Here is a 25,070-nt window from a genome sequence, read left to right as displayed (position 1 = left end):
CTGTTGTTTTAAGAAAAGCAGCCAAACGATTATGTTTCGTTGTTTTCAAACTTTTATAAATACAGTCAGCCCTTCAAGAGCAATCTATTTTAATTTACAGCCACTATTTCGCGCTTTTAGTAGTCACTGTTGGTTAGATTGTGGCAACTCAATAACAATGTGAGGTTTGGGGAAACACAATACTCATTTAGGAAAAGATCGTGTTTGGGTTCAAATACCCCACTTAAAGGACGTAACCACATTTTAGAGAGCCTGTGTGGCCGAGAGACTTACAGCAGGGACGATTTAATACGTTGTAAATACTGTGTCTGGAGGGTTTCACCCCCCCCCCATGTGCCGAAGAGAAAGACATGGCAGCACTGTGTGTGCTCCTGTCTGCCACATGGGGTCCTCATTTTCAAAACAAACAAAATGGCGGCGCGCATGAGATGGGGTCTTCAGCAGCTTTTACGGGCAAGAAATACAGCTCACTTTAGGTTTGAACTGTTCCAGCTTTAACGTATTGTACTACAATACCAATATGACAAACTTGTGTAAAGCATAAACCTTTATTTTGATGCGTCCGTAGCTCATAGCCAAGTAGCTTTTAGCCTGCTACTTAGCTAGCTAGCAAAATAAAGTAGACACAAAGCTTTGTCTCTCCAGGCTAACTTCATCCACCTGAATATGGTTGGAGCTGGAAAGATGCTGGAAGTAATTTTCACTTTAAATCGTCTTTCATTTCATGTGTGAAATCACGAGGTCGCTCGCACACAGCGGCTAGCTAACTCGGATAGTAAAATTTCATTATCAGTGAAGAGGTTAGGCCCTTCACAGCCTTTACATTAAAAACTCTGAGCTAACACATAACTTTAGTACATCCATGTTAAATTGTGCCTTACTAAATGAATGAGTTGAAGGATGGGAGATATCATTGTTCATTCTGTATAATAATGCTCTTCATGCTCTAAGGTTTCCAAACCAGACCAGCAGTTCATACCACTCACTGTCCACGACCCAGAGCTCCAAAGGAGTTCAGTCTCACCCCTGGATAGGAACCACACATTTCACAAGTGAGAAACTATTTTAAAAGTTTGGAAACCTTACATACGTTCACTGTCTTGTGGTATTTCCTGTTGGTTTCATGATGTCTTTCAGTAAGACACCTGGCCATCCAGACTCAAGACACACCAAACCCCCGAAGCTTGAAGTTTGTTCCTGGTAAACCCGTCCTAGGAAGTGGAACACTTGACTTTCCTTCTCCAAGTTCAGCTGGATGTTCTTCTTTAGCCAGGTTTCGTATCAAATTTAATACTGTACTTAAAAGATATTTGAATGGCACATTTTGAGTGTTTACAAGCCTTGGGAGACACACATAATTAATTTTGGACTAGCACTAAGACAAGAAGAATGTACTGTATGCTCACTTCATTAGGTACACCTTACTTGTACTGGGCCAGACCCCCTTTTGCCTTAATTCTTCATGGCATACATTCAGCAAGGTGCTGGAAACATTCCTCTGAGATTTTGGTCCATATTGACATGATCGCATCACATTGGCACTGCAGAGCTGTTGGCTGCACATCCATGATGTGAATCTGCTGCTTCACCACTTCCTAAAGTTGCTCTATTGAACTGAGATCTGGTGACTGTAGAGGCCATTTGAGGACAGTGAACTCATCATCATGTTCAAGAAATCAATTTGAGATGATTTGACCTTTGTGACGTGGCATGTTATTGTGCTGCAAACAGCCATCAGAAGATGGATACACTGTGGTGATAAAGGGATGGACATGTGAGCAGAAATCAAGATTCATCAGAGCAGGCAACACGTTTCTTCTATTGTCCAATATGGTATGGTGGCACCTTCTGCTGCAGCCCTTCTCCTTCTCCTTGGTTTATTTGAGCTTGTGTTGCCTTCCTATTAGCTTGAAGCAGTCCAGCTATTCCCCTCTGACTTCAACAAGGCATATTCACTCAGAGAACCGCTCCTCACTCAATATATCCTCTTTTTTGAATCATTCTCTGTAAACCCTACAGATGGTTGAGTGGGAAAATCCCAGTAGATCAGCAGTTTCTGGAATGCTCAGACCAGTCCACCTGGCATAAACAGCCATGCCACATTCAAATTAAATTCACATTTTTTTCCCCCATTCTGATGCTCGGTTTGAATTTCAGCGCATTGTCTTGATCATGTTTCCATTCCTAAATGCACTGAATTGCTGCCGTGTGATTGGCTGATTAAATATGTGCATTAATGAGCAGTTGAACAGGTGTGCCTAATAAAGTGCTGGTAAGTGTATTTGTTATTCTTATAAAGTGCTTGCAGGCTGATATGAAATATGGAAAAATGAGAGGCTGTACATTCATAAATTTCAATGCATTCATGTCCTTTTATAAAAAACAAAACAAAACAAAACAACATTCTGTATGGGCAGGTTTGTGTGTGAAGATATCTCTTGCTTTTATGACTATTGTGTCCTCAGCTCCTGATCACGATGGTGTTGCTTGGTTGAAGAATACATGCGGTCGATGTGCTAGATGTACCATCTGAAAATGACATTCTGGTCCTCAATAGATTCATGAGGAGAGACACTGGCTTCCTTGGCTCCTTGTCAGGATCTGCCAATACATTTAATCTAATCATGAGTCAGCTTTGTAATCAAAAATAGACCAAAAGGACTTCATTCTCTCATGATGCTTTTTATTTCTTACTGAAGATGATAATGTGTTTCTCTCAGGGACCTCTTTGAAATTGAAGGAGTACAGAGTGTGTTCTTTGGGCCTGACTTCATTACTGTCACTAAAGTAAGTATTTAATCTACTCTGACAGTTTGTTTTTGTGGTTACAGTCTGATTAACATAATACATAAAATGTTTGTTTTCCTAACAGACTGATGAGGATGTTGAGTGGACGGACATTAAGCGTCATGCTCTGGAGGTCATTGCTAAGTTCTTTGAGAGTGGTGAGCCGCTAACAACAGGAGCAGTGCACCATGAAAGCAGTGAGTCTGCAATATGGCATCATGCAACTAATTGACTTTAAAATGCGTAAAAATTTCATATTTTACATTTCCTTTATTTTAGGTCATTCTGAAGATGATGATGATATTGTGTCTATGATAAAAGAGCTACTGGACACCAGAATCAGGTACAAATTCACTACGTCTGACAGCTGCTTAAGTAAACCTCAGTTGCACTTTATAAATTATTTATGTGCTCCTTCATTTCTTCACTCACATTCACAAAAAGCATGTTATCAATGTGGTAGTAGATAGTTGTGCTGAGATAATGGTCTTAATCTCTCTGTTTTTCTGTCCTGTTCTCTACCACTTGATATGGTTCCTCTTAATCACAAGGCCTACAGTGCAGGAGGATGGCGGTGACGTCATCTTCAAGGGTTTTGAGAACGGAGTAGTCAAGCTGAAGCTGGTTGGTTCCTGCACAGGCTGTCCCAGTTCTACAGTCACACTGAGAAATGGCATCCAGAACATGATGCAGTTTTATATCCCTGAAGTGGACAAAGTGGAACAGGTGATTATCAAGATTCATGGGATGACTTGTTTTTATGCATGAGAACAGATTTGTGTAGTTCATCTTTTTGTTTTTTGTCTCTGATATTAGGTTTGAGAAACTGCTATATGGATATTGTGTGTGTGTGTGTGTGAAGCTTAATAGATTTGCTTTAAGTATAAGAAATGAAACTGACATTGATTGTTCTGATCTGAGTGCATTTTTCAGCTTTGGGGACTCCCATCTGTCAGCCACAACATTAAAATCACTCATATATATGTTATAACATCACCAGTCAAGGTTTGGGATGTATTAGGGTGCAGGTTAGTAGTCAGTTACTGAAGCTGATGTTTTTGGAAGCAGTAAAAAATTGGCAATTATTAGGATCTGAGTGACTTTTACTAGAGCCAGATTGCAGTGGCTAGATGACTGGATGAGAGCATCTCCAAAAACTGTTGGTGGTGCGGGAATTTCCCAGTATGCAGTGGTACTAACCAAGAGTAGTTCAAGATAGGACAGCTGTTGAGCTGGTGAAAAGTAATGTGCACCTGAGGTGCACTGATGGCCATGTAAAATAAAGGCTTGTGTTTCTTTCCCACAGAACAACTACTGTAGCATAAATACTGAGATGGTAATGCTGGCTATTATAGAAAGGTGTTTATATACACAGTACAGTACAGCTCATTGCATGCGGGCTGCATACAGTATTCAGAGACCAATTAGAGTGCTTGTGTTAACCTTTGTACACCACTGAAAGTGCCTACAGACTGTTATTTTTATTACAGTAACAGAAGATACTGGCCTGGTCTGATGAATCCCATTTTCCTTTAAGGCAGGAACAGCTTGATGCCACCAGCATACACTATATGCAGAAGGCAAACTAGCAGAGCCATGTTTTTGGGAAGCCCTGGGTTCATGTGGATGTTACTTTCACATGCTCCATTATAGCAGTGGTATTCCTCTAACAGTGCTTGTATCTGTCAGCAGATGATGTGTCCTGCTTACACTGTAAAACTTGTTCAGGAAGGCTATCATTTCAATTGAGCTTATTAGGTATATGCTTTAAAACATAGTTGGATCTACTGAGCTTAAATGATGTCTTGTGCTGGTACCACATGACACCTTCAGACATTTTGTGGTGTTACAATGCCACAATGGTTCAGAGCTCTTCTGCCTCCATGAGCTGGGGTCTACACAGTATTGAGCAGGGGGGGTTCAGTTTTGTGGCTGATTGGTTTTCCATGCTCCTAGGCTGAGTTGAGCTTTTTTTTCCATTTAAAAAGCCTGGTAAAAATGGTAGTATTGACTTTTATATAAAAATAATTTGTCAGTTCTCCTGTTTTTTTTTTAGGTGGAAGATGAAGTGGATAAAATCAGTGCAAGGGTTTTCTCAGAAGTGGAGCGCAAATTACAAGAAGAGAAAGTTCCTCAGCCAACACACACGTAAAAAAAGCAATGCATTATTTCCTCACATTACCATTCCTAATCACAATACTGAAGACAGAAAATTACACAATATACTATTAAGAGTTCAGTACATACTGTATTCCCCTGTTGCCACGTAGAGGTCATTAACTGTATGCCTGTTTACAGAAGATTCGATTTGTTTCTGTCGAAGCAAAAGTATTCTGCTCTGATCGCTGTAAATGGTGTTTCCTATTTATTATAAATACTGTATATTTTAAAAAGACTGTTTAATTAAGATGGAGATTTTGTGAAAGTGTGTGACATCGGTTAATTTTGGGTAGAGTGAGTTTTTATAAAATATTCTACTGGTTGCTGCCACATACTTAATAAAAAAGAATCCACCAGTTTTTGCTTCGTAATGCATCATATATAAATGAAATAGATTTATATTGATGCTGCAGTTATTCATTGAAGCGAGGTATGATAACAGTGTATTTATCCTGAATTTATGTGCTCTTATCTTGAGATTTAATGCATTACATTAAAGTTCATTATTTGAAATCAGTTGTTTGTTGCTGACCTTATTTACCTGCTGTCATGCTGTCAAAAGAAGAATTAGCTACTCAGTTAGGAAAGGAAGTTTATTATATAGCATCATCCAGACATGCACAAAAGCATGTTTTAATGCAACACAGGGAAGGAAAACAGCATAAGTCTTTCCATCTCAATTTATCAAATTAACAACAAAACTTCCTACAGGACCATATTAGATTTGCTAAAAGGAAAAAAAAACTCCAGAGGCCATATTAAAGTTACATTATCTATAAAACTACTTGAGCTACATCTATCACATTTTCCAGAATAAATATCTTGTATTATGGCTTTACAAATATGGACTCTCAGGAGCGTTGCTTGAGTTAACATAGAATATCATAACTCTACAGTACTTAGGTACTTAGTACCGGTACCTAAAAATTTTAAGGACCCTAACACTCATCTCCACCCGGTCTTCATTCTCCTTTTCATCTCTCTCGTCCACTGTAAAATATATATATCACAAAAGTGCAGTGTTTAATTAAATCCACAATATGGCACAAATGTGACAATATACGTCTTTTTTTTTAAACAGACATACTAACAGAGAAAGGCAGAAAGTTTGATCATTTTAATAACTAAAAAAACATTAAATAGGATAAGTTTAAAATGCCCTGCTCTTACCGTGGTCTCTATATTTGATTATATCTCTTCTGAAAATCCTCCTTGCTCCTCGAGATGCATTTTGGGATTGGAACATTCATGGTCACACTGTGGTGTTCACAGTCAATGTTAGGTTTACATCAAGGGTGCTGGACAATCATTTATATTTAAGGTGTTCTGCAGGGAGGTGGTTTATGCATTGGCCTACCTACTACATGCTATAGTGGCCCCTTTGAATAAGGAAGCTGCTTAAAGTAGCTTTATAGAGTCTAGGGGTTGGAAATCAGCCATGCAGCTTGGATTCAGTTGGCTAAGGAGTTTAACAGAGCAGTAAATATCAGAGGAGCAGCACAGGTCAGCTGATCACAGCCTGTACACAAAGAAAAACATCCTGGAGCTCACAAAACAAATTATGTGACTTATTTCTAAGTAATTCCTCTCCCCACAGTACACTGCTAGACTCAAGTTTTTTTTTAATTTTTTTTTTTATTAGCTGACAGGTAGGAGGAAAAGAGGAAGACTAAACAAATGGCTCATAGATGTAGTGAAGGATGACATGTAAATGGCTGGCCTGACAGAGATGATCAGCTGTGGTTTACCATATCGTGAATTTTAAGAAAATATTAGGTTATAGTAAACAACAATAAAATATATATTTTATTGTTGTTTACTATAACCTAATATTTTCTTAAAATTTATGATACAGTAAAATTTATGGTAACCACTCTTAAAAAAAAAAAAAAAGAATTTCTCAAATGTGGGATAAATAGAGTATGTATTATCTTAGGTACCACTTTAAAGTGTTACCTTATCTTAATTAACCCAGTTGTTCCATTTTAATCATGGCCTCAACATGTCCTAACCTGTGCAGATCTGTAGTAAAAGGTATTTTTCTTCTTCCTACATCAAGTAAGAGTGCGCTCCACTGACTCTTCTTCATGACAGGGATTACAACAGCCATATGCACATGATGACAAGTAAATATTTGAACTACTTTGTTGCCCGTCTGCAGGATCCGGCGCATGGATCGAGGTTTTCATTCTGCGCAGGCGCAGTTATTTTTAATCCGTAATCGGCCGGTGCAGGGAGACAACGGTAAGCACTGTTAACAGCGTTTAAATCAAAACCAATTCTACATTGGTAATTATAAATATTTAATTGAAATGTAACGTGCAGTCTTAAATTGCATGAACGATAGATGCTGCCGTTAGTGGCTGTATGGTTTTTCCTTTTAAAACACTGGTTATGCACTGCAAGAGCCAGTGGGTTTAATTCAGGCCTCGCTTTCGACAACAAATCTAGCACGAGGCTAATCTGGCAACAAAGCTAACGGTGTGAAAATGCTATGTATTAGCTCTGTATGCGATGCTATCGTATATGTCGTGCAGAAGCCGTACTGCATTTTGATATAATTGTAAAACGGGAGACTTTTGAAAGGTGCTGACGAAGCCACATTAACGTTGCTTCAAAATGCTCGAGTCAGCTTGTTGTTAGCCACAAATTTGACAACATTAGCTCGCTAGACAAATGTAAATGTTACCTAGCCTAGCTGCTCACGCTAGCATACTCTCAGTGAGTGGCTAACGTTAGCTGGGCAGCTTTTCAGACCATTATGGTTGCTGTGTCAGCATATGCTAATCTGCAGAGTCCTGGAGATAACTGGCAGAGCACTGAATTTTCTTTTTTTTTCTCACGAAGTCATCAGTACAGTTTATTTGTTGGCGTTACTGTCAGATTATTTTTTAAAGTATGCTCTAAATGTAAAGGTTATCTTGGTTAGTGGATTCATGGTCAACAGCATCACCATATGAGCTGTGAATGAGCTTCTGATAAACGTCATCTGTGGACACAAGTCAGTTTGTTATTTGAGGGAATAAATTAGCTTGTCATACAGTTTAAATGCTACACTGGACGTGTTTTTAGTCTTCATTTGTTGTTCTTTGCACCCTCCTTTTGTCTGTGTTAAATGTAACCTGCATTGCTAAGTAAGTTTTGGGCAGTTCAGTTTTTCTTCTTAAGATTCATGCAGGTTTGGGTTGTGATTCATGCATGTTCCACATCCACTCTTGCACATACAGTGTTTCACACACAAACACACACTCATAGCCTGAAGGACACTTAGGGAGTAGTTTCTGGGGTTCAAGAAGATGAGGTCTACTTGCAGAGCTGCAGTTGTCACCATGTGATCAAATTGCTACTATCCATCCATCATCTTCCCCTTATCGTTTTCAGGGTCTCACTGGGTGGGTGAGATAGGGCGAGAGGCAGGGTACACTCTGGACAGGTCGCCAGCCAGTTGCAGGGCTAACACAGAGAGAGACAGGCACCAGTTAACCTAACCCCACTAACTGCATGTCTTTGGACTGTGGGAGGAAATTGTCAGATCTGGCCGGTTCTAAAATTTAGTGGCTCCAGAAAGAACCTGGAGAAACTCATGCAAACACAGGGAGAACATGCAAATTCCACACAGAAAGACACCAGCCAAGGTGGATTCAAACCCTGACCTTCTTGCTATGAGTTGCTATATGCCCGAATTGCTACTAATGCTCCTGATTTTTGTTTGTTTTTTGTTTTGTTTATGTTTTCAGTGACAGCATTGGCCTAGAGAGAAAAGACTGCCTTTAACCTGAGTGAGTCATGGCCCAGTTCGGGGGACAGAAGAATCCGCCCTGGGCGACTCAGTTTGCTGCCACAGCAGTGTCCCAGCCGGGCCACACAGGACAGTCTCTGGACCTCAACAGCCTGCATTGTGAGTATAGCAAATCAGGTAAAATTTCATCCCCACTTTACCAGCAGCTCAGTTACGCTAAAAAATAAAATTCATATTGTACTTTTGTTTCCCTCTCTGTAGCTCTTGGAGTGCAGCAGCCATCTCTTCTGGGAGCATCTCCCGCTGTTTACTCTCAGCAGTCAGCCTTGGCAGCAGCCTCTCTCAGCAACCAATCTGCTGCAAACTATCAACTTTCTCAGCAAACTGCTGCTTTGCAGCAGCAAGCTGCAGCAGCTGCTGCAGCAGCACTACAGCAGGTTAGTCACAATAAAGTAATAATTCTAAGCACAGTAAGCCATCTGTCAGTCTTTTCCCTGGTCACATTTGACACTATTTGATCAGCTACTGTCTCTTTTTTATTTCTTTCAATATCCATAGTCTCAAATCAATACAGCACTTCAGCAGTATCAGCAGCAGCAACAACAGCAGCAACAACAACAGCAGCAACAGCAGCAGCCTCCCCAACAACCCCCTCAGCAGCAGTTGTATAATGTACCTCATCAGGTACATTACTGCTTTTTATTTTTCCTGGTGCCACACTTTATTTTCTTATGTTGGAAAATACATTTTTTTGTTTTTCTCTTGTTGGCATTGTGCTTTAAATTTAGATTTTTCTGTTGGTTTTAAATAACAAAACATCACCTTATGATGTATTACAAAAGAGAGAAGGGTTGTTTGGAAACTGAGCATAGGTCGGTTCAGTCTTAGATTTTTGTAAGATCAATTTGAACGCTTCTAATTTAAAATAAAATTCGCCACTGCTATTTTTTAAGCATTTTTATCTTCAAGCTTTATTTCTCAATATTTCTTAGCCACTTTGCCGCATTCTCCCGAGAGAGTGTGAATATGCTCTAAGGGTGATTTGATAGGTCTGCACAGTGCGTTTACAAGTTCGACTAGGTGGATCATATTATTTATGTTGGCAGAATCTGTCAGTGAGCAAACAGCTGTTGGGTGTATTATGACAGCACGTAATACTGCTTTGCATTGGGTGTAAAGTTTGTTTCATTTCAACAAAAAGTTAAATTTTGTCATTTTTTGTTTTTCTATCTCCAGCTTCCACAGCCTCAGCAGGCCCTCATTTCTCAGGTAATGTGTCTGCAAAAACATACTCCCACAAACTGAAGATGTAACACACTCCCGTCTGTTTACACCTTAGCTGGAGATTTTACTTGGTTGTGGATACAGACAAGGGCAGCTGCTGTTATACTGTTATACTTTTTCAAGTGCTGCAGGTTTTTTGCAGACATTTGCACAGAGCATTTGCATATCAAACTAAAATTCAGGTTGAATAATTTTGTAGCTGACTATATCAAAGCATATCGCCTTATTTACTTTTTTTAGGTTCTTTTTCTATCTTTGTGTTTCATACATTTAGAGGAGAAATACTGACATTAGCTATCAAAACATCTCCCTTTGCTTTCTTGGAATGATCATGGTACTTATTGTTTTTAGACCACTGTTTTAATCCCACTTTCTTTTCCCAACCCTCAGCCCCCTGTCGCCTTGCCCACGAGCCTGAGCCTGTCTAACCCCCAGCAGACGGCCCAAATTACCGTGTCATACCCAACACCACGTTCAAGCCACCAACAGCAGACGCAACCTCAGAAGCAGCGAGTCTTCACCGGTGTCGTCAATAAGCTACATGACACATTTGGCTTTGTAGATGAAGATGTCTTCTTTCAGCTAAGGTGAAAAACTGTGGTTATTGACACCACTCAAATTCTGTCACTTGGTGTGATAAAATAAACACTTTGACTAGAATACCTTATTTGTCACCCATAACTGAGAGAGCTCCCAGTATCCTTCTATAATTCTGAAACTGATTTGGCATTACATACAGATTTGCTTACATGTCTGTTTTTTGTATTTCATAGTGCTGTGAAGGGAAAGACTCCCCAGGTGGGTGACAGGGTCCTAGTGGAAGCTGTGTACAACCCGAATATGCCGTTCAAGTGGAACGCCCAGCGCATCCAGACTTTACCTCAGCTAGCAAATCAGTCGGTGAGAATATTCAGAGGTTGCACTTATTATTGTAAGAAAAACATTTTTGAGCACAGCTTGATCTACAGTCCGGTCATTAAGTATCTGGACAATGATGTGTTTTATAACTAGAGTGGATTTTAAATCACACATTCAATATGCGATTGGAATACAGACTTTCAAATTCAAAACAAGGAGTTTAACAGCAGCCTAGAATTGCAACTGCTGAGGTACTTATACAGTCCCCCATTTTCAGGATTAATGACTTTGTTGAGATCATTATAATCACAGTTACAACAGCATCAGTGTTTTCATACTGTTCATTACAAAGTTAAATGCACAAACCTTTCCTGGCTTTAGTGTTTATGTCCTTACTTACTGTGCACTAATAACCATATTGAGGCTTATTCATGTTTGAATAAACTGCCACTGTTGCAGAGTGTTTAAGTGCAAGCTAGAGCTTAAAACACAGCAAACATCTTCTCACCATTTGAAACTGGTCTTGTTTCTTTTTCGCTTTATACATATCTGTCTACTTCAGTTCATTTGAGCGAAGTAAACCTTGAACTTGACTATTTACTCAGAGCAACAATCATTTGAATTTTAAATTTCCTAAAGTCATATGAACAGGTTCATTTCCAACTATGGAAAGTTCACCCAAAATTTGTAGAGTCTTGCTATAATTAAGTATTTATATATTTTCTTTGTTCTTAAAAAAAAAAAAATCTTAGCCCGGTTCTTTTATTAACTGTTGTGTTTTCAATCCTTCTTAGCATCAGCAGCAGCCTCAGCCTTTACCTCAAGCTTCCCCACAGCTTGGCAGCCTTTACAATGAGCCAGGGATGCAGCTGCGGTACTCAGACATGCACTCCACCCCGGACAACAGACAAAATGTAACTCCCTAGATGTGAATCTCACACTTTTTGTGGTCCTTCTCCCTGTTTGTTTTTTTTCATTATTAACTTATTTTCTTTGTTATTGTGGTAATAGAGCATTATTGTACAATGTGACAGAACCACAGTTTTCAGTGGTTTGACTACACGTCCAAGCAGTGAGCCCTTTACAATTTGTGGAGTTGTTTACATCTACTCCACTTCTGTCAGAAGACCAGATTTACTCTTAGCTTCATCTTTACCTTTAAAAGTGATGAGTAAAATGCCAAACCTGTCTACTCACTAAGTATGTTAAATGTCTTCCAAATAGCCTTCTTGATCACAAATGTTATTATATTAAGCAAGTAATTTTGCCAGAATACAACTGGTGAGGCTTTTAAAGTGAAATACTATTATAGTAATCTAATAGTGATGTACTTTGTCTATACACAGAAGCTTGTTGTTGGCTTCAGTTAAGATTATCCAGGAGAAAAGTATAAAGCTGTACTTCAGAGATATCTCTTTAACTGTCATATTTTTGCTAGTAAACAGGGCTTCTTAATATTTTTCTCATCCAAAAGTTTTTGTTTTGCTTTTAAGAGGTCAAAGCCTCAAGCATATTCAGACCTTTTTTTCAGCTTCTTTTTTCCAAGCAGCTACTGACCAAGATTTTATTTGTTGCACAGTAAATGGCATTTTAATAATTGTTTATGGCCTGCCTTTAAACATTTACTAATCTATTCTCACACTATTTTACCTTTTTGTATTTTTAATCTAGAACCAGCCTCAAGCTTCGAGCATGATGAAGGCAGCCCCCACCATGCTGCAGTCACTACCTCCCCCAACCACGTTCAGTGTTCCAGCCCAGGCTCCCCCTCCGTCTCTTCTGCAGGCACAGCTGTCTGCTGCCTCTCTTGCCCCGCTCCTCCAAAACCCTCCTCAGCCTCTGCTGCCACAGCCTCCACCCAAAGGTATAGTATTTTTCAGTGGCATTTATCTAGTATCTGCATGTAAAGCAGTCAGACAAGTGGTGACGGTCACCACTATTTGTGCCGATGTTTTGTTACAACATTTGAACACAAAATAGTTTGTGGTGTGTATAATGGTGAAGTAAGCAAGTGTTTTGCATTATTTCCTCACCTCTAGAAGTGTTCCCAGGGGGTCTCCTCCAGCCCCCAGTGAGAATGATGGCACAGCCGCAGCCTGTCCGAAGAATTGAGCCTCCGCCTCGTTTCCCCACTCGAAGCGATCGAGGCCCTGAGCTCATCCTCAGGACTAAAGAAGAACGCAGGTGAAATGGCCCTCACTATATAGTCCCTACATCATACATCTGTTTCACATGCATTTCATCCATCTGTTGGTTAGAAGTTATGAGTCATTACATTTAAATTTTTTTTAAACTTGATTTTTAGCAGAGACAGAGACCGTGAGCGTAGGCGATCGAGAGAACGGTCGCCAACACGCAAACGCTCGAGAGACCGCTCACCACGACGTGACCGCTCCCCAAGACGACCTCGCAGAGTTGTACCTCGCTACACTGTCCAGTTTTCCAAGTTCAGCTTGGATGGGTTTGTATATTATTTTTCTTTGTTAAAAACATATCATAGTAAATAAGCCACAAACTCTAGTATAATACTCTACAGCAGCCATTCACAAGCTTGAGAATGTGGTGGCCCAATTTGAAATACGAAAATCTTCTGCAGGTGATAAGGATGAGAATTGTTTTCCGACTTCTGATTACTTTTTGAAATTTAAAAATAGAACCACCAGTACTTGATTTTAATAATGAACTTAATTACCAAGTGTATTTCATTTTTATTTTAACAACCTGTGCTTCCTGCATTCACAGTTCATATCTTTGGCATCACAGCTCTTAGTATATCAAGAATGTGTTCCTGAGGTGCAAACTGTCCTTGTGTTCTCCAGCTCCAGCTGTGACATGATGGAGCTGAGGAGGCGCTATCAGAGCCTCTACATTCCCAGCGACTTCTTTGATGCCGTCTTCACCTGGGTGGATGCTTTCCCTCTCACACGACCTTTCCAGTTTAGTAACGCTTGTAACTTTCACATTTTGCATAAAGAAGTGGATCCTCTAGTCAAGAACACGGCTGTGCTGGACCCTCCTGATGCCAACCACACCTACAGTGCTAAGGTATGCCAGTGCTAAATATGCTGCACCATTATAAGTAATATTGATTAAACAGTCTTTATGTTTTACATTTCTTTCTAACTAGAACAGTAATCAACTTTTGCTGCAGTGTAAATATTATAGGAAAATTCAAGTAAATCAGAAAATCATGCATAGTTTGATTGTTTGAGTTGTGTATATCACATCTTTAGGTGCTTAGAGATCTATATGCAACACATCTAAAAAGGCTTCATGTACTGTACAGTATATTAAAACTAATAACCTTATATGGTAATTAGATGTGTGCGAGCTATCATCTACAGCTCTTTGTTAACAGCTCACCGTGACTGTTCAGAAACCTCTGTAGGAGGAAATGTTATGCTTGTATTTTTAGTAACTTTATACACCTCTGACACAGTGTGAATAGTAAGAGCTACCATCACAACAGCCTCCCAATGAGTACGTCTGTATTTTCTTTTGGATTATCTAGTAGGAATTGTGTGTCCATAGCACACAGAAGTGCAAAAGAATTATACAGAGGCATAATTAACTGAATTAACTAATGTTTTGTACAGGGGGGGAATGGAGACCATAAATAGTGTAAAACATGGGTCTTGATTTGAATAGTATTTTAAGGATTTTTAACTCCTTTTGTCAGGTGATGCTGCTGGCTAACCCCAGTATAGAGGAGCTGTATCATAAGTCCTGTGCTCTGGCAGAGGACTCCCAGGAAGTCAGAGACTCCTTCCAGCATCCTGCTAGACTCATTAAGGTAAGTCAAAGGCTTTCTGTGCCTGTAGGACACACAGGAGCCGACAGTGATGTCATAATCCTATTCCATTGCTGAATATTCAGTGTGGAAAACTCTTAACTGATGTCGGCTATTTTCTTTGTTTTGCTTTTGGTTATTGGTCCTTAAAGGCTGTGGGTGCATTTTGTAATTTTTTTCTAGGTTATTCCTCCCACTAAGTAATTTTTTTTAATGCTGTAAATTTAAAGTCTGTAGCACAAACAACAATAAGATTAGAGATAGACTTTCACTGTCAGAGCTCTGCAGTGACAATAGAGGTAAAGCCACAAATTTCTGGTCCCACTCCAGAAATACTCCAGTGGCTTTTCAGTGTGCCACCACGCACCAACAGGCTGTTTCAGTGAAAAACTATACTGCTAGCTAAATTGGAGGGGGGTGAAAAGGAAAGCAGATGCATATTTTACAGTCTCTCACAAAAAAATCCTAGAAATATTACTAGTGAGTGTCAAGCACACATTTGATCCATCAGCATTATAAATCCCTGCAAAGCTTGTAGAATTGCACACTGGCTGTTATCAGGTTAAAAAAAGCCTAGACATGTAGGCCATCTCTGAAGAAAGGTTACTCTGGCAGCTTGTTGGGTTTGTGTCTAATGGTGCAGCTGCTATGAGGGCCTGATTCATAAAAGATAAATAGATTGGTCCTAATCTGAATGTCATTCCCTGCATGAATGACAAGTTAGAACTTTAGGTCCATGATGCTGTTAAAAGAGGGTCTGCATCCTTTCCTGTCTGGAGATTTGCAGAGATGTGTGTAAAATAGGGGCAACCTGCAGAGGGAGTTAATTCTGGCATTTTAAATGGTATTTAAATTTTGTTATGCTTGATAGCATCCTCTGTGTCTGCAAGAGGAAAGGACAGAACATGAGAACGAGAATATTGCACAGATTAGACGTCTGATTATTTGGATATGCTGCTGATCCTTCTTTGCCTTTTTTTTTTTTTTTGTCTCTATTCTCTTCATTTTCTTTTTTGCTCTTTCCACCCTCCACACCCTTGTTTCCCATATTCCCATTCCCTGTTTCCATGTAACCTGTACTCTGTGGCTCTCCTTTGTACCTGTCTCTGTCTCCTTCAGTTTTTGGTGGGCATGAGAGGTAAAGATGAGGCCATGGCCATTGGTGGTCACTGGTCTCCCTCTCTGGATGGAGCTGACCCAGAGAAGGATCCATCAGTCCTTATTAAGACAGCAATACGCTGTTGCAAGGCGCTCACAGGCATAGACCTTAGTCTGTGCACTCAGTGGTAAGCTCCGCTACTCTCATGAGTATTAATTGTTCACCCTGGTTGTGTTTAAACTCTTAACTCTGTTACTAAAATCCTAAATTATCTGTAATATACTGCATCTTTATACTACCTCGACACTAAATCTCTCCTGGACATGTAGAGTGGGGTGTTTGTTTGTTTATTTTTAAGTTTATATTAATGACAATTCTGTTTTGATTTGCAATCTATTATTTACTATTATTATTTGTTGTGTTGTGCAATGTTGTTTTTTGGCCTTTTGTGTGTTGTAGTCTTGGCTCTCTCTTTCTGTCACACACTCTATTCATATACACACATTTCATTGTGATGAAAAACCAAACGCATGGACTTGGTGGCTGGAAGCAGTAGCCTGGACCAGAAGACACTGCCATTACTTTGTGTTTTGTTTTGGGTTTTTTCTTTTTCTGTTCTCTCTGTTAAATATCTTGCATATTTAACTGGCTTTCACTGTCCTGTTGATTCTGTCTCTCTTCGCACAACCCTAATGTAGTACATCAAGTGCATCCTAGGTTAAATGCAGAGTACTCATCCGTAATTGGCTGAAGCTATAATGGGGATGAATTTGGGATGTGACTATTAATTTTTTTATTTTTTTATTTTTTGTGATTGTCTGTCAACTTTTTCAAAATGGCTGCCGTAACCTGTGACTACAGTTGGAGAGCTGCAGACTGGGTCCATTTGTCTATGCTGTGTGTTGTGTGGGAGAAGGGTCACTATAATGACATGTACGATCATTGAGTGACTTGATGGGAGGGAGTAGCTGTAGAAGGCTCGCCCTAGCAAGGCTTGCCTTTTATACTGTGCCCTGACCAGAATGTTTCTTTCCAATGCACCTTCTTCCTTTGCGACAGGTATCGTTTTGCAGAGATTCGCTATCATCGACCAGAGGAGACACACAAGGGGCGGACTGTCCCTGCTCATGTGGAGACAGTGGTTTTGTTTCTTCCGGATGTTTGGCATTGTCTTCCTACCCGCTCAGAGTGGGAAGTGCTGTCACGGCGACTCCGGGAGCAGCTGGCTGAGAAGCTGTCGGCCGAGCGAAAGGAGGCGGATGGAGAACAGGCACTGAACCGCTAATCCCTCTCTTCTCATTTTCGCTTCTCACAGGAAGGCACAGGACTTACAAAAAAAAACAAAAACAAAAAAAACAAATCCCAGATACACACGAGGCACACCTCACCTTTCACGCACACAGATACAAACTCAGGCATATTTTCCACCAAACCTCACCTAGGCTTCTTCTGTTTACTCCACCTGTCCCCTTCTCCTCTGCTCCAACTCCTCCATTCCTCCATCAGCACTCCCACCTTCCCTCACATCCAGCAGACACATACAGTGGAAGCAGTGAGACTAGGTTGTGTTGTGTAGGCCCCAGTCGCAAATGGTAAAACAGCTTCCAGTTCCCTAAACACCACATAATTGGGTGTTAATCTGGTTCAGTAATTTATGTTATTAATGGCAGGTTTTGCATTGGTATAAAATGCATGATCATGGTTGAGTAATGATCTCAAATTTGAACCAGTGATAAGTTCTTAACACTGGGACCCATAATTTTTATGCGTACTGGAATCTGTGGAGTCAGTTGCGCTTACATAATGTGTTTGTTGTAGAAATGTGTATTTTTATGATTTTTTTTCACATCAATTTGATATCGTCTGACTTCGAAAAGAGAACCTCCCCAAAGTCCTGCTTCTTGTCTGTTATTGTTGTTGGATTCTACACTTTCATTTTGGACTATATGTAGAATTTGGTTTTTCCAGGGCAGTTGGTTGGACAGAAGGACAGATGGCTCCTATCTGACGTAGGTGTATAAAACCCATAAATGACAATACCCCAGTCATAGAGCATGGTAGGGCCACCCTATCCTCACTCCGTTTGGAGACCCGCTTCATTCACCTGATGTACCTACACACCTTTTGGACACACCTCTCATTGATTTTTACCTTTTTTGTGTTCCACAGATTGATTGATGGGCAGCTGGGGGGGAGCATTTCTGTTGTTTTTTTTTTTTTTTTTTTTTTTTTTTTTTGGCTTTGTTTGGCTTTTTAATAAGAGCTAGAGAGCTTCCCTGTGTACGCTTCAGTAGCAGTGGACTTAAACACAGTCGAGAGCTCACTAGGACAAGACAATGAAAGACAAATGAGACCTTGCTTCTTGCACGGATCAACTTTAAAGCTCACTAAGGCCACGAGTGGTATGCTGACTGTTTGTTATCCCACCTCTTTTTCTCCCTCTGCCTGTCTCTATCTTAATGATTTCCTGTCAAGGAGGAAGAGGAGAAGGATGACGACGAATCGAAAGATGTTAGTACTCCAACTCACTGGGCTAAACTTGACCCGAAGTCAATGAAGGTACATAAAGCTGGCACAGTTGTGGGTGGAGACGAGGACAAACCAAATGTTAAATTTGCTCTTTCATGTCTGTTTTCTTCACTTGTAGGTAAATGACTTGCGCAAGGAGCTTGATTGTCGCTCTTTAAGCTCTAAGGGGTTAAAGTCACAGCTGATTGCTCGCCTCACCAAGCAGCTGAAGGTGGAGGAGCAGGTGGAGGAATCCAAGGAGCCTGAGAAAGCAGAGACAAAGGATGTGGAGGAAGAGGAGCCATCACGCACTGAGGATGACAGAGAGGTACAGAGAAATTTCTTATGTCGTATGATAAACTTTTTCTGGAATTAAGGTTTGTCTTAAATTTCATCTGATGGATACTTCTCTGTCAGGAGGAGGAAAGGAAGAGGCAGGAGGAGCTGGAGCGCCAGCGGAGAGAAAGGCGCTACATCCTTCCTGATGAGCCCACCATCCTCGTACACCCCAACTGGGCAGCCAAGAACGGTAAATTTGACTGCAGTGTCATGTCCCTGAGTGTGCTGCTGGACTACAGACTGGAAGACAACAAGGAGCACTCATTTGAGGTGAGAATTATTGCTCGCGGGGTTTGTTTCAAAAACCTACAGCACACATGTAACAAAACGAAATGTGACATTCCTGTCTTTGCATGTTGATAATATACTGTCCTCTTTCTGTACAGGTTTCCCTGTTTGCTGAGCTTTTTAATGAGATGCTGCAGAGAGATTTTGGTTACCGCATATACAAAGCCCTTGCTGCGCTTCCTACCAAGGATGAGAAGAAGGAGAAGAAAGCCAAAAAAGAGGCAGAAAAGAAAGAGGCTGAGAAGCGTGAAATAAAGAAGGAAAAAGAAGAGGAGAATGAAGAACCAGCAGCAAAGAAGACCAAAGATGATGAGGAGGAGAAGAGAAAGGCAAGCTATAGAAACCTTTTTTTACTCTATCTGATAAATGTGAGTCTTCATGTGATTGTATAACTTTTTTTTTTTTTTTTATCAGTATGAAGAAAAGACTGTGAAAAAGGAGGAGTCTCGAGATGATGAGGAGAATGAAGATGATGGCAGCACGGCTAACGCTGAAGAATATGACCCCATGGAGGCTGAAGATGCAGATGACGATGAGGATGATGGTACTCCACACTCTTCTTGTATTTAAATGCCGTGATGAGAAAGCATGTGTGAGAACTTAAGTGGGCAAAATATGTACTAAGGATATTTTCTTTTCACCCTGCTTGAAGACAAAAGGTGGTTTTCAAAATTAACATTTCTGGTTGTTTATTAGACAAAGATGACGACGACTCCACTGACAGAGACAGGAAAGACCGCAAGGATGACCGCAAGTCATCAAAAGAGAGGTCCTCCAAAGATAAGGTTGGCTGTATGTTGTTATGGGCACATTGTTGAGGTGTTGATATGTTCCAGAGAGTTTTTTTTTGTTTGTTTTTTAAATAAATGTGGTTCCCATTACACCAGGAGAAGAAACAGATGGTCACATACAACAGGGAGTTGCTGATGGCGTTTGTCTACTTCGATCAGAGCCACTGTGGCTACTTGCTTGAGAGAGACTTGGAGGAGATCTTGTACACACTGGGACTGCATCTTTCTCGTGCTCAGGTGAAAACACGCAAATTTAATCATGTTAATGGCCCGTTTCTGTGCATCCCTGATTCTTAACCTGTCAGAAGGTCTTGTCCACTTTGCTTACTCTCCATGAGTTGGTCTTTGAAGATGTGTACATCAGCCTGCAGCTCATTTAATTTGTCACGTTGATTTCTATTTTCAGATAAAGAAGCTTTTGAACAAGCCAGTCGTCAGAGAATCATGTTATTACCGAAAACTGACAGACAGGGGAAAAGATGAACCCATTCCTTCCTTCAGTGAAGCCCAGATTGAAAACCTCATAGGTGAGCCAACATCAATAATGATGGCTGAAGATATTTCTATTAATGTTTATTTTGATTAAATTTAATCTGAATATTTAAATCTTAGAAGTGCCTAAGAAATCTTAGGAGCTAAAGCTCCCCCATGAGTTGTTTTTTTTTTTTTTTTTTTTTTTTTTTTTTATAAATCAAATTTCTTTCTTTAAGGTAACCGAGGACTACTTCCAGCTTCTAAAACTCGTGCTCAGTCAGAGGCCAGCGAGTCTGGTAACCTGATCGTGTATAACGGAGCCATGGTCGACATCGGCAGCATGATGCAGAAGCTAGAGAAGAGTGAGAAAGCAAGAGAGGAGATAGAGCAGAAGCTTATGTTGCAGGATGCTAAAATGGGTAAGTTTTGGATTGCATTATACTGTCATAAACTGCAAGCTACACTCTGTGTCAGTAGTCCCTCGGGACAATGATCTGACTCAATTTGAGCTTTGCTACAGAGAGGTTCAGTCTCACTTCATTCACTGGTCCCTCCCTCTGTGACGTCTGGTGAAACGTGAACTGGCACATTGATACTGTATGTTGGATTACAAAGAGGAGTCAGCCAAACTGAGTTTGTTATTGTAAAAATTCAATAACTAGTTAAAAGGTTGAAGGTAACAAATCGCAGTGCCTTCATATAAATTGAAGGCAGTTATAGGACTGAATTTTATTGTCCCAGCAGAGCACAGCCAGATTAGCACTGCTTCACAACAGCATATGTACAGGAGTGTAAACAAGTTCAAACCTCCCAGCATGTGTGTGTCCTTTAAAACAAAGAATATTTGACATATCATTTGTGAACAGGAACTTTGTATTTATAGACACTGATGTTTACTGCCAGTCCACAATGTCCACGGCTGATTCAAAAACCCTGAGCTGCTGCTTTGTTGTTGCCAGGATATTGTCCCAGATTATGATAAACACATGGATGCTCATGATTACGTGGACACAGAAGGTTCACATTTTGTTTAGTTTTTTTTTCAGTGAGGCTTGTGACATAATAAGTATTAACATTTAAGAAACCTTCTTTATATTAACTAGTGACGCTCATGGTGAGTCCTTTGAGAGGAAAAAATCAGGAGTATTTGACTAGACAAAAGGACAGAAAACACTCATAAAACATACAGAACTGAGCACAATTGAATGGAAGATGTTAAAGACTGACTGTACGCATATTGTGTAATAGCCATTTGTTAATCACAGAACTCACTGAGGCTACGTAGCAAAACAAGGACTGTTCTCACCAAGATGGTGGACTCACTGGAGAGGCAGTTGAATGCTGCTGCAGATTTGTCGGCTGCTCGACTCTAATCTCCCGTTCCACCTCATCCCAAAGGTGCTCTGTTGGACTGAAATCTGGTGAATGTGGAGTACAGTGAACTTACTGTCGAGAAACCAGTTTGAGATGATTTGAGGTTTGTGACGTGGTGCGTTATTCTGCTAGAAGCAGCCATCAGAAGATGGGTACACTGATCATAAAGTGATGGACATGGTCAACAGGCACCTGGTGTGGCCTTCGGTCCATCTGCTACAAAAGTTAAATGTGTTGTGCATTCAGAGATGCTTTTCTGCATACCATGGTTGTAACCAGTGGGTATTTGAGTTAATGTTACCTTCTTATAAGCTCAAGGCAGTCTGGCCATTCTCCTCTGACCTCTATCTGATAATGATAATGCAAAGTGACATTATATACAGAGTTCAATAGGAGACACTGTTTCCAATTCGGATTGAATTTATTTGATCCACATTTGCTTTTTGATGCCCTCTGACCTTTCCCCGTGATCCACCATCTGACTTGGTATTGTTTCTCATTGCAGATGAAGATGCAAAGGTTAAAGCTCAGTTGGAGCAAGCCAACAAAACTTTGTCCAGGGAGCTGGAGGAGGTGAAAAGCACTCTGAGCCAAACCGAGCAGACTCTGAGGACTGTGGAGGAGAAGAATAACATCTACCACGAGCTCCTGAGCAAGTCGGCAAACTCACTCATGTCCACCGTCAAAGGGCTGCTGGAAGTGCTGAAGAAGGTGCACCATGTTTAAAGTGTTTACCGTGATGGAGGAAATGAGCTCATATTCACCGACTGTTTTTCTTTCTCAGGATCAGGACGTGGACGAGTCTGGCAGCGAAGTCACTGGTGATCACAGTCGGACGTCTCAGACGAACGGCGCTGATGAATGAGTGACAGATTTCAAATGAATGAAGCTAATCAGTTCTGATTATCTTATACTGTAAATATTCACTACACGAGAATAATTTGACTGTGCTATATTTGAACTCATTGTGTCCCAAATATGTTTAATTTAATTAATTAGTTCCCTGTGTTAATTTGACCTCTTCCTCTATTTCTGAGGAGTTACTTTTCGTACTTAGAGTAATTTTAACGATGACAAAGCTTTGAAGTGCTTATTTTCAAATGGAGTTCAGTTGCTAACATCTTTTTGGCATTGCATTTGCTTTGTTATGGCCGCTGAAGTGCCACTTTGTAGATTTAAATGCAGTTATGTGTGAGTTGTACTTGAGTTTTGTTTTTTTTCTAATGAGCAATAATAATGCTATTTATGTGCGAGAGTATTCATAAAATATTTAAAAGAAGCTAATTTTGGATGGATGGAAGTGTGGAGTGTTTCCATGTGCTTCAGGCAGAACCTCTCCCTTAACCAGCCCTCTTTATTTACCACATCTCTGTTCAGTAATCATTCAGTTTGTAGTTCTTCTGTTTGCTGGTTTGACATGTTTCCGCAGGGTTTTTTTTTTTCTTTTTTTTTTTTTTTTTAAACATACACATGGCTATGCATGGTTCCTGCCTCTCCTGGACCTTTTTTTTGGGGGGGGGGGGTTTCCTGCCTGACTCTCTCCACCAACTGCTGCGCTGCCAGTTTCATGTTTTACTGTGACCAGCGTTTGTCTTGTTTTCTGAAAAAGGAAACCACATGAACCAAAAGTTAAGCTTAATGAATGTGTGTTCTTGTTCTGCTGAAGGAATGAACACTGAGATCCATCTCTAAATTGTTGTGTGCTGCTTTGGGTTCTTAACAAAAGGCACAGTTGCATTTAAATGTTCTCCAAAGCAGGTGATTTTATTTTTCTATTGAAAATGCGCTCTATGGATGTCTTGTGCAAGAATAAAGTGGTCCATTTTAACACTACAGTGTGCCTGCATTTTGTTTTTCCACTATTTGTGTTTCATTTTATTATTTACAAATCTAAGAGCACACTGAAGATGAAAATAGCAGCTGCTTTGTGGGCTGTAATGCTATACAGCTAACCAGCAGATGGCAGCAGAGTGTAGCTGCAGGACACCACCCCTCTTTAGTTTGGTTCATAGATTAGTTAAATGCAAGTTAGACAATTTCAAACTGTTTTAAGGCAGAATATTGGATACACCAAGACCAGTGGTGCCACTGTAACAATCAATGATAATGATTGGGTTTTGGGGGGTGCAGAGGTGACAATCCTGGAAACTTTCCTGTTTTAGACAAACTTTCTGCAGGGGGAACCAGCTGAGCAGTTGGTTGCTGTCACTTATTCAGGTCTAATGTGCTTTTGAGTACAATGAATATTTGAGACATCTCTGAAAACCATTTGTTTAATCCGTAGTCACTTACTGCTACTCAGTAGTGATGCTAAGTGATTAAACTGCTTTGATTTTCCCTCTCCTCCAGCTTAACCGGGGGAACACTGAGGCGTTCCCAGGCCAGCCGAGAGATACAGTCTCCCCAGCGTGTCCTGGGTCTGGCCCGGGGCCTCCTTCAAGTGGGACATCCCTGGAACTCCTCACGCGGGAGGCACCCAGGATGCATTCTAGTCAGATGTCCAAACCACTTCAAATGGCTCTTTTCAATGTGGAGGAGTAGCAGCTCTACTCTGAGCCCCTTCAAATGGCTGCACTCCTCACCCTGTCTCTAAGGGAGAGGCCAGTCACCCTTTGGAAGAAGCTAATTTCTGCCAGTTGTATCATCGATCTTGTTCTTTCAGTCACTACCCAAAGGCGGTTACCATAGGTGAGGGTAGGGACGTAGATTGACCGGTCAACAGATTCGCTTTTGTGCTCAGCTCCCTCTTCGCCACAATAGACTGGTGTAGCGTTCGCATCACTGCAGCCACATCCCCAATCTGTCTGTCTGTCTCCTGCTCCCCTCACTCATGAACAAGACCCTGAGATACTCCACTTGGGGTAGCAACTTGTCCCTGACTCGGAGTGGACCCTTCCCCCTTTTCAGGCTGAGGACCATGGCCTGTCTCTGCTCTCTTCTCTTACCTCCCAACTTGTTGCAGCGGATGGCTGCCTCCCCCTGAGCCTGATTTGTTCCCATTGTCACCAAGTGCTTACTCATAGGGGGTCGTGTGATTGTTGGGGTTTCTTTCTACTATTGTAGAGTCTTTCCTTGCAATATAAAGCAACTTGAGACAACAGTTGTTGCGAATTGGCACTATATAAATAAAATTGCATTAATCTGAATTGTCTCCTTAAATCAGGGGTCTTTCATCTGTAGGTGATTGTGTTAACTCCTACACTTCTCCTTTAAGGTACGATAGGCCTACAGTTTTCAGTTTCACAGCAGCTTCCAGTGAAAACTTCAGAAACCAACTGCTTTTCAGCCTCTATTAGTCTGTTTACTGTATTTTGGTCCAAAGCTGTGCATTTATTTGCTTTGATGTGACTCAGATCAGTTTTAATGACAGTGTAAACAACACAAATCACATGAAATCTTTCTAAACCTTTTTAATTATGATGTTGTCCACTTTCACACATGATCCTAAATCAGATACAGATCTGACTTTTATATTTTATTTATTTTTTTTGTACTATGTTACCTCAGTCAGAACTGTCAAATCAGATTTCGTGTGACTTTTTCTGTCACTTTCCTGACCTCAGCATCGTGCAGCCAGAC

General features: G+C 40.6%; 2 protein-coding genes and 1 non-coding gene across 7 annotated transcripts; all 3 read left to right on the top strand.

Moving 5' to 3' along the window:
• Nucleotides 1–308: 308 nt before the first annotated feature.
• LOC115793690 (NFU1 iron-sulfur cluster scaffold homolog, mitochondrial) lies at nt 309–5,420 on the top strand. Its single transcript, XM_030748792.1, has 8 exons — nt 309–476; nt 952–1,052; nt 1,138–1,273; nt 2,721–2,787; nt 2,873–2,984; nt 3,067–3,130; nt 3,339–3,513; nt 4,844–5,420. Exons 1-8 carry the CDS (start codon nt 412–414, stop codon nt 4,937–4,939), a joined length of 816 nt encoding a protein of 271 aa, XP_030604652.1. The 5' UTR covers nt 309–411; the 3' UTR covers nt 4,940–5,420.
• A 1,639-nt stretch (nt 5,421–7,059) lies between these two features.
• On the top strand, nt 7,060–23,324 carry ccar1 (cell division cycle and apoptosis regulator 1). Of its 5 annotated transcripts, none has more exons than XM_030747946.1 (26): nt 7,060–7,191; nt 8,685–8,845; nt 8,948–9,123; nt 9,245–9,370; nt 9,923–9,955; nt 10,361–10,557; nt 10,744–10,870; nt 11,623–11,742; nt 12,500–12,692; nt 12,868–13,012; nt 13,137–13,289; nt 13,648–13,873; nt 14,508–14,621; nt 15,738–15,904; nt 16,777–16,987; nt 18,193–18,276; nt 18,365–18,553; nt 18,643–18,834; nt 18,951–19,181; nt 19,267–19,396; nt 19,549–19,637; nt 19,740–19,880; nt 20,050–20,170; nt 20,354–20,536; nt 21,997–22,202; nt 22,276–23,324. In XM_030747946.1, exons 2-26 carry the CDS (start codon nt 8,734–8,736, stop codon nt 22,354–22,356), a joined length of 3,747 nt encoding a protein of 1,248 aa, XP_030603806.1. In that variant the 5' UTR covers nt 7,060–7,191; nt 8,685–8,733; the 3' UTR covers nt 22,357–23,324. The 5 variants fall into 5 exon arrangements, with proteins under 5 accessions (XP_030603806.1, XP_030603802.1, XP_030603803.1 ...); XM_030747942.1 differs by having other exon boundaries at nt 13,134–13,289; XM_030747943.1 differs by lacking the exon at nt 7,060–7,191 and adding an exon at nt 7,214–7,236 and having other exon boundaries at nt 13,134–13,289.
• On the top strand, nt 14,664–14,728 carry LOC115793734 (small nucleolar RNA SNORD98). Its single transcript, XR_004021131.1, has one exon. It is a non-coding gene; the product is annotated as a small nucleolar RNA SNORD98 (small nucleolar RNA).
• Nucleotides 23,325–25,070: the final 1,746 nt, after the last annotated feature.

Source organism: Archocentrus centrarchus, chromosome 15 (genome assembly GCF_007364275.1).
Source record: "Archocentrus centrarchus isolate MPI-CPG fArcCen1 chromosome 15, fArcCen1, whole genome shotgun sequence".
NCBI classification, from domain to species: Eukaryota; Metazoa; Chordata; class Actinopteri; order Cichliformes; family Cichlidae; genus Archocentrus; species Archocentrus centrarchus.
The sequence above is the reverse complement of the archived record's forward strand: the minus strand, read 5'-3'. Positions and strand labels throughout refer to the sequence as shown.

Coding starts and splice junctions, on each gene's coding strand:
- LOC115793690 (XM_030748792.1), top strand. CDS start 412: ATGGCGGCGCGCATGAGATGGGGTCTTCAGCAGCTTTTACGGGCAAGA. Junction 1,053..1,137: donor AGGAACCACACATTTCACAA/GTGAGAAACTAT, acceptor GATGTCTTTCAG/TAAGACACCTGGCCATCCAG. Junction 2,788..2,872: donor ACTTCATTACTGTCACTAAA/GTAAGTATTTAA, acceptor TTTTCCTAACAG/ACTGATGAGGATGTTGAGTG.
- ccar1 (XM_030747942.1), top strand. CDS start 8,734: ATGGCCCAGTTCGGGGGACAGAAGAATCCGCCCTGGGCGACTCAGTTT. Junction 10,871..11,622: donor CTCAGCTAGCAAATCAGTCG/GTGAGAATATTC, acceptor AATCCTTCTTAG/CATCAGCAGCAGCCTCAGCC. Junction 20,171..20,353: donor CCAGATTGAAAACCTCATAG/GTGAGCCAACAT, acceptor TCTTTCTTTAAG/GTAACCGAGGACTACTTCCA.